General features: G+C 36.8%; 1 protein-coding gene across 1 annotated transcript; it reads left to right on the top strand.

Moving 5' to 3' along the window:
- Nucleotides 1-6,959: 6,959 nt before the first annotated feature.
- On the top strand, nt 6,960-7,265 carry LOC131491608 (thymosin beta-4-like). The gene has a single exon (XM_058694777.1). The coding sequence runs from the start codon at nt 6,960-6,962 to the stop codon at nt 7,092-7,094; it is 135 nt and encodes a 44-aa protein (XP_058550760.1). The 3' UTR covers nt 7,095-7,265.
- Nucleotides 7,266-9,631: the final 2,366 nt, after the last annotated feature.

The raw sequence follows: 9,631 nt of genomic DNA, 5'->3' as shown, positions 1-9,631 counted from the left end.
ATAAATGTACCTTTTTGGCATTACACCATTCTGTGCCCTCCAATTTCAGGAAATCAAGCTCGGTGTATGAACCTGAGTTCATCATTTTTCTTCTCAATTTAGCTCCTTCTGTTGAAAACTCACCATCCCTCTTGTCTTCTGTCCCCATGACCAATCAACTGTCAATTCCTATCAATCCTACCTTCAAAGTCTTTGCTATTCAGTGTGCTCTGCGGGCCAGAATCATTGGTACCGTTTGGGATCTTGTTACAAATGCAACATCGCAGGTCCCTATGAACCAGAACCTACTGAACCAGAACCTGCATTTTTGTAAGATTCCCAAGTGATTCATGCACACATTGAAGTTTGGAAAGTATGTCTCTAGGCTAAGTGGGCCCTCTCCATTCCTGTTATCACCATTATTCATCAGGTTCTCAGTGTCTCCGATCCAGAGTGTTTAATAATCCCCTAACTAGACTTCCTCACTTTCAGTCTCTCCCTAATCCTTCACCACCAAATTCCTATTCATAAACCAACACATTGACTTTTCTAAAGAAAAGATTGAGTCAGTCACTCTCCCCCACCCCCGACTCAAAAACGTCCACTTGTTCCTCAGAGCCCATGAAAAATAATAACAAAAGTTAACAATGGCATTCTTAGTCCAAATATTTTATAAGTCCTTTACATAAACTAACTCCTTCACTCCTTACATCAACTATGAAATTGGTATTATTATTACCCCCATGTTAGAGATGAGAAAATGGAGACTGAGGAAAGTTAAATAACTTGCCCAAGGTAATGCAGCTAGTAAATAGTGGCAGCAGGGTTAAGGCTCCCCCAAACTTCTTAACTGGTCTTGAATATCCTCCACAGTTACATTTAAAAGGAAGGGAGGGTTTTTGTGCAAGCATCCACTCTTTGTCAGGAACTTTGCTAGAAGTGTCCACTTGATTGTATCTCACAACAACCGCACAGCAAGGTTTTGATGTTATTATTCCAATTTTTACAGATGAAACTAAGAATTAAAGAAAATTGAACCAAATTTCAGTTAACTCCAAGTCAATATAATTTCTATCTATAGCTCTACTATTCCTTCCACCTAGAAAGTGTTTGCTACATCTCTGAGTGCCCAGATTTTACTGTCTTTTAAGACCAGTACAAATCTTACATACAAATTTTTCCCCTTCCTTCCAGTATGGAAGTATTCTTACCCTCCTCTGAAAACTTAAAATCTCTTTCCCTCCTTTTTCCTTTGGCACTACTTTGTATTTTTTAATGGTTATCTCTGTGTATGTATAATGATGTATATGCATGAACATTTTCAGAATACTGGGTTCTACTTTCTTTCAGTAACTGTGATTATTGTTCCTGAAGTTTTAGAAGATTAATCTAAGGAAAAAAATTAAATTAGAGCTATAATATTAATAAAATTTAACATAAATTCATGAACAGAAAAAATACAACAGTGATAATTCAGGGTTGAAACAAGAATTATCTCCCTGATAAGACAGAATTTGAGAAACAGAAAAAAATTAACATTTACTATTTTCTTAATTTAAATTTTTTAAATGTTTATTCACTTTTTTGAGAGAGAGACAGAGACAGAGACAGAGAGCAAGCAGCAGAGGGGCAGAGAGAGAGGGAGACACAGAATCCAAAGCAGGCTCCAGGCTCTAAGCTGTCAGCACAGAGCCCAACAAGGGGCTCAAACCCACAAAGAGTGAGATCATGACCTGAGCTGAAGTCAGAAGCTTAACAAACTGAGCCACCCAAGCACCCCTATGTTTAATTTTTTCCCATAAAATCAAGCAAATCCCTGTTGTGAGTTGATTTTCATGCAAGATGTTTTCTTAATTTTCCACCAACTCATCAGTTATTTTCTGTCACTTTGCTTACATCTTTCATTCTATTTTATTTTTCCTGACAGCTGTTATCCATTATAAACAATCCTTTCAGGTAGCTCCACTCTGATAATAATTCCAAAATTACCCCAATATGATTCCAACCTTTTCTTACTACCTGACATATTCATTCCCACAAATAGCCCACTTTAAAAGGGATATGAAGGGAAAAGGAGAGAAGACTTGGCTTAAATATTCTTTTAAAAACTTCTATTGTGGTAGTTCCTGCAGCCCTAAAATTCCATTAGCAAGTGAGTTTAAAACTTTACCAGCCCATGTTAATTACACTAGAATTAAAAAAAAAAGTTTATCAGCTGAATATTTTTCCAAGATATATGTCACATAATTTATTGTCAACAAAACAATAAAATATATACATTTTCTATTCATACTTATTTATAATTATTACTGATACCCAATAAAGATATTTATAGTCCAGAGATAATTTCAATTTTATAACTCAATAAGTATTATCATACAGGCAGCAACCAAGAAAACTTTCATTTCCTCTTTCACTGATGCTGACTCCCACATCTAAATAAAGGTCAGTCTTAATTACTTGGTAATTCCTTTTTTTTTAGTGTACTTTAAAAAGCAGAGCTCTGAAGTGTATTTCCAAAGGTGTTCTAAGATTCACTTTAAGAGAGGGATATAGTATGCAGCTTTGACTTGAATCTTTTCTAGAAAGAACATCTCACACTGGTTTCCATGGAATGCCCTGTAGGACAAAGTGTAAAGTATTTATCTTAAGCCAAAAGAATTCCCAAAAGCCAAAACCAAACTTCAGACATATTATATTTTTTTCTATTCTGTTTAAAAGAGAATTGGAACTAAGTGGAAGTATCACATACTGTGCCATAAATTCCAAAGAGCCTTGGAGTTTATATCATTTAATGGCACTAGAATATACTTTCCATGAGAGGAAGCATCTTGACTTTTTTGTTCATTGCAGATTGTCCAGCATCTAACATACTGCCTACAGTTTAACATTTGCTTAATACTTGTTGAGTAAATGAACAAACTCTTTTCATTTCACAGATGAAGAAATTGGGAGCCAAGTAGTCAAATGACCCAACCAAAGTCACACAATAACTTTGAAGCTGTCCTGGCACTAGAACTTCAGTCTACACCCCTCATTTGGGATCATTTCCACTGGTTGAAACATAAGCAAATTCAGGAGTTGGGTAGGGAGAGAAATGAATGAAAAGTGAAATTAAATAGAAGCCTAGAGACTTTTTTCAAACACCTCATCAGAAGCCAAAAATAAAATTGTAATTAGCATTGGGAAGGGAGTACTAAAAAACATGTTTTTTAATTAAAAACTCTTCCAAGAGCAAACAAACAAACAAAAACTCCACCTGTCTGACTGATGGCCAAAACAGCAATTACAGGGGTTTAAAAGAAAATCAGGTTTTAATAATAGAAAAGTAGCCCACAAAAGGAAAGGAAACCCACAAACAGAGCAGGTTAACCATAAAACTGAAAACTAGACCAAATATAATTTGAGAAATGCTTTGAAAAGGACTCCAAAGGCAACAAAACATTTTTTACAACACACTAAAAAAAAAAAGTGGGCTGAAGAATCTGAATGACAATTTAATGATCAAGGTCTAAAAAAGGTACACTCATCAAAAGATCAGATAGCAAATTGGGTAAACGAATCACTTTTCTTGGTCCTCATGGGGAAAAAATGCTAGAAGGGAGGTTCATGCATCATAAATATCTTTTGAAACAGAAAACTCAGGGCTATCATATCAAATAGTGGCAAATGTCCATGAGTAAGCAGCAAAAAGGCAAAGAGGTCAATGTATGTAAAGTACATACTTATGCAACTGAAGAGAAAAACTATTCTTGAGTCTGTATCAGGACACCACACCAACCTAGAAAAAGGACAGAGAAGTTCCCTGAAGGATACTGCCTCGATGTGATGCTGCAGCCAAAAATTCTACTAAAATACTGCTAAAGAGCATCAAGTAGAAGAAAACTTTCCTGTTTCTATTTAAAACTGTGGTTTATCCATGCTGGAAGAAAACATACATTTCTTACTACTGGTTTTAAGAATAATATAATAGAATTGAACTAGAAAACGAAAGGAAAAAAATAGGGACTCATGGTCAAGGAGACTATGCAAACTACTATAGACTATCAAGGCAAAGTTTCTGCTCTTGAGAGTTGTACTTAACCTAGGAGTTCTGCAATCTCTCTGAACAGTCTGTTCCAGTATGTGGATGTGGGCACCACTTTACTAAGCACTTAATCATGTACCAAGCATTGTGCTAATCACTTTATATCCATTATCTCATTTAAACTTCACAATAACATGAACATATAAGTATTATTTTCCCCACTTTACAGATAACTAGATTGAGGTTTAGAGAGGTTAATAATTTGTCTTTTTTTTTTTTTTTTTTTTTTAATTTTTTTTTTTCAATGTTTTTTATTTATTTTTGGGACAGAGAGACACAGAGCATGAACGGGGGAGGGGCAGAGAGAGAGGGAGACACAGAATTGGAAACAGGCTCCAGGCTCCGAGCTGTCAGCACAGAGCCCGACGCGGGGCTCGAACTCACAGACGCGAGATCGTGACCTGGCTGAAGTCGGCCACTTAACCGACTGCGCCACCCAGGCGCCCCAATAATTTGTCTTTTTGACACTACAGATAAGAGTTGGGATGTGAACCTTGGCTAATCAGACCTCTATATCAAGGTTTTATCCAACCTGCCCTCAGCAGTTTTCCAAAGCAGTGCCAGTTTTCCCACAGCAGACCTACACAAACTTTGATAACATCATGCAGCCCACCGCCATGCTCTCCTAGAGATCACCCCACTCAAGCTGCCCTTGGCTGAAGTCCATCCAGAGTGGCGACACAAGCATGGCAGTGTGCAAGCAGCAACATGGGCCAATACCACTCCAGTTATTCCTGCCCCAGGAAGAGGGGAAGATAACTACTCATACCAGTTTGACCGAAGCCCCAGCAGTGGGCTGGGGGCAGACATCTAGTCTGACTACAGGCCCCACCCACCAATGAAAGTCTCCCGAGGAACAACACAGTGAGAACATCCTGCAGTTTAGTGCAACCACAGTTCTGGAAAACACCTGATCTAACTCAGCTCAAGCCCAAGGTGGCCCCAGATTGGGCCATTAACAACACTGGGACCAAACACTACCCATAACAGGCAAAGGGAGCCATTGCAGATGACTGGACTGAAGGCAAATGCAGTTCAGCCACAACAGTAGAGTGTGTATAAGACACATAGAAGACATCCCTGAAGTGCTAGGCTCTGGGGAACAGAGGACACCGCACTATGGGGCACCACAGAACTTCTTCTTCATAAGGCCACTACTTGAAAAAGCAGGAGATGTAGCTGACTTTCCTAACACATAAAATAGACACAGACAGTTAGACAAAATGAAGAGACAGAGGAATATGTTCCAAATGAAAGAACAGGACAAAAATCACAGCAAGAAAGCTAAAGGAAACAGAGATAAGTAATATGCCTGAGAGAGAATTTAAAGTAATGGTCATAAAGATACTCACTGGACTTGAGAAGAGTGGAGGACCTCAATGAGACCCTTAACAAAGAGAAAGAAAATGTAAAAAAGAACGAATCAGAAATGAAGAACAGAAGCTGAAATTAAAAAGACACTAAAGGGAATAAATAGTAGACTACAGGAAGCAGAAAAATGAATCATCAACCTGGAGAATAGAGTAATGGAAAGCAATCAAGCTGAATAAGAGAAAGAAAAAAAACTTAATTAAAAGAGAGAGAGAGAGAGAGAATAGATTAAGGGAATTCAGCAACACCATCAAATGTAACAACATGCACATTATAGGAATCCCAGAAGGAGAAGAGAGAGAAAGGGGAGGGGCAGAAAATGTATTTGAAGAAATAATAGCTGAAAACTTCCCAGATCTGGGGGAGAAAACAGAAATCCAGATCCAGGAAGCACAGAGAGCCACCAACAAAATCAACCCAAGGAAGCCCACACCAAGACACACAGTCATTAAAATGGCAAAAATTAGTGAAGAAGAGAGAATTTTAAAAGCAGCAAGAGAAAAGAAACAGTTACAGATACCTGAAACCACATAAGGCTGTCAGATGATTTTCCAGCAGAAACTTTGCAGGCCGGAAGGGAGTGGCATGATATATTCAAAGTGCTGAAAGAAAACCTGCAATGAATAATGCTTCATCCAACAAGGCTATCGTTCAGAATAGAAAGAGAGAGAAATAATTTCTCAGACAGGTGCTCCTGGGTAGCTCAGTTGGTTAAGCATCAAACTCTTGATCTCAGCTCAGGCCTTGATCTTATGGTAGTGAGTTCAAACCCCATGTTGGGTTCAACCCTGGGTATGAATCCTACTTAAAAAAAATTAAAAAATTTCTCAGGCAAACAAAAATTAAAGGAATCTATCACTATTAAACCAGCCTTACAAAAAATATTAAAAGGAATTCTTTCAGTGAAAAGGAAAGATCACAAGCAGGAGCAAGAAAAGTAGAAACCACAAAAGCAGCAAAATTAAATATATCTATTAGGTATATCTATATCCCTTGACCCAGTCAAGGGATTCATAAAATGAAAGCATGTAAAGTATGGCACTATATACATAAAACATGGGGAGGTAGAAGTAAAAATGTAGTGCTTTTAGAATGGACTCATAGGCTATTATATGCACAAGATGTTTCATATAAACCTAAAGGTAACCACAACTCAAAAAACTGATAATAGATATGCAAATTTTTTTTAAAAAAAGGAATCCAAGTATATCACTAAAGAAAGCCAGCAAACCATGAGGGAAGAAAGCAAGAGAAGAAAGGAATAGAAAAGAACTACGAAAACAACCTTTAAAAAGTAACTAAATGGCAATAAGTATATACCTGTCAATGATTACTTTGAATATAAATGTACTAAATCCTCCATTCAAGAGACATGGGGTGATGGAATTGATAAAAAAAAGAAAGACCCATCCATATGCTGCCTACGAGAGATGCAGACACATGCAGATTGGTACTCATGCAGCAGCCACTGTGCAGACAGGACTTCGCTCACTCCCACACCTCATTCCTTTCTCCCGAAACCATGTTTGACAAACCCATTATGGCTGAGATTGAGAAATTCAATAAGTTGAAACTGAAGAAGACAGAAACGCAAAAGAAAAATCCACTGACTTCAAAAGAAACAACTGAACAGGAAAAGCAAGCAGGCAAATCATAATGAGGCATGCACAGTCAATATGCACTGTACATTCCACAAGCATTGCCTTCTTATTTTACTTTTTTCAGCTGTTTAACTTTGTAAGATGCAAAGAGGTTGGATCAAGTTTAAATGACTGTGCTGCCCCTTTTTACATCAAAGAATCAAGAAATACTGACAACAAGGGCCGTGCCTACCTCTCCCTTCTGCTTGTCTGGCTGGCTGGGAAGGGAAAGAACTTGCATGCTGGTGAAGAGAGAAGCTGGGTGGTACAAGAGTGAAATCTAGAGTAAAAACCAAGCTGGCCCAAGGTGTCCTGCAAACTGTAATTTGCAGTTTAATCACAGAACCATTTTTTTGTTCAAACAACTTTAATTATTGGAATATACAATTTTTTGAATGTGCAAATAAAAAGTTTTAAAACCTGAAAAAAAAAGACACATGCAGATTGAAAGTGAAGGGATGGAAAAAGCACTTATCATGCAAATGGAAGTGTATAGAAAGCCAATGTAGCAAACTTATATCAGGCAAAATAGACTAAAACAAAGACTATAACAAGAGACAAAGAAGAACACTACATAATCATAAAGGGAACAATCCAACAAGAAGATATAACAATTGTAAATATTTATGCACCCAACATAGTGACACCCAAATACATAAGGCATTTTTTAACAAATATGAAGAAAATAATTGATAGAAATACGATAATAGTAGAGGACTTAACACTCCCCTTTCATCAATGGATAGATCATTCAAACAGAAAATCAACACGAAAAGAGTGGCTTTGAGTGACACATTGGACCAGATGAATCTAACAGATATATTGAGAACATTCCATCCTAAAACAGTGGAATACACATTGTTTTCAAGTGCACATGGAACGTTCTCTAGAATAGATCACGTTAGTCCAAAAAACAAATCTCAACAAACTCAAAAAGATTGAAGTCATACCATGCATCTTTTCCAGTCACAATGCTATGAAACAAAAAATCAACCTCAAGAAAAAATCTGGAAAGAACACAAATACATGGAGGTTAAATAACATGCTACAAACAATGAATAGGTTAACCATGAAACTAAAGAGTAAATCAAAAACTACATGGAGACAAATGAAAATGAAAACTCAAAAGTCTAAAATCTTTGGGACGCAGCCAAAGCTGTTCCAGGAGGGAAGTTTATAGCAATACAAGCCTACCTCAAAAGCAAGAAAAATCTCAAAGAAACTTACACTTAAATAGCCCTAACCTTACACCTAAAGGAGCTACAAAAAGAATAATAAACAAAGCCCAAAAACAGAAGGAAGGAAATAATAAAGATTAGAGAAGAAATAAGTGAAATAGGAACTAAAAAACAGTAGAAGTCAATAAAACCAGGAGCTGGTTCTTTGAAAAAAAAAAAATCAACAAAATTGCTAAACTTTTAGCCAGACTCATAAAAAAAAACACGAAAACACACGAAGGAAGGAAGGAAGGAAGAAAGAAAGAAAGAAAGAAAGAAAGAAAGAAAGAAAGAAAGAAAGAAAGAAAGAAAAGAGAAGACTCAAACAAAATCTGAAATGAAAGAAGAGAAATAATAACTGACACCACAGAAATAAAAAGGACTTTAAGAGGATATTATGAAAAACTATATGCCAACAAACTGGATAACCTAGAAGAAATTGACAAATTCCTAGAAATATATAGTCTCCAAAACTGAATCAGGAAGAATAGAAAACTTGAACAAAGTTATTACCAGCAATGACATTAAATCAGTAATCAAAAAAGTCCCAAACAAATGTCCAGGATCAGATGGTTTCACAGGTGAATTCTACCAAACATTTAAAGAAGAGTTAATACCTATTCTCATCAAACCAGTTCAAAAAAAAAGAACTATTCCAAATTCATTTTATGAGGCCAGCATTACCCTGATTACCAAAACCAGATAAAGACACCACTGAAAAAGAACTACAGGCCAATATCTCTTACGGACATAAATGCACAAATTCTCAACAAAATATTAGCAAACTGAAACCAACAATACATAAAAAAAAATCATTCACCACAATCAAGTGGGATTTATTCCTGGATTGCAAGTGTGGTTCAATATTTGCAAATCAATCAATATGATACTTCAAATCAGCAAGAAAAAAGAGAAGGGTGCCTGAGTGGCTCACTCAGTTAAGCATCTGACATCAGCTCAGGTCATGATCTCGCAGTTCATGAGTTCAAGCCCCACATTGACGCATCGGGCTCTGTGCTGACAGCTGGGAGTCTGGAGCCTACTTCAGATTCTGTGTGTGTGTGTGTGTGTGTGTGTGTCTCTCTCTCTCTGCCCCTCCCCTACTCACACTCTGTCTCTCTCAAAAATAAATAAACATTAAAAAAAATTTTAAAGGATAAAAACCATGCATTCATTTCAATAGATGCAGAAAAAGCATTTGACAAAGTACAACATCCATTCATGATAAAAATCCTCAACCAAGTAGGTTTTGAGGGAGCACACCTCAACATAATAAAGGTCCTTTATGAAAAACCCACAGCTAACATTATACTCAAAGGTGAAAAAATGAAAGCTTT

Source organism: Neofelis nebulosa, chromosome 12, assembly GCF_028018385.1.
Source record: "Neofelis nebulosa isolate mNeoNeb1 chromosome 12, mNeoNeb1.pri, whole genome shotgun sequence".
NCBI lineage: Eukaryota > Metazoa > Chordata > Mammalia > Carnivora > Felidae > Neofelis > Neofelis nebulosa.
This window is presented reverse-complemented; position numbering and strand designations above follow the sequence as displayed.

Coding starts and splice junctions, on each gene's coding strand:
- LOC131491608 (XM_058694777.1), top strand. CDS start 6,960: ATGTTTGACAAACCCATTATGGCTGAGATTGAGAAATTCAATAAGTTG.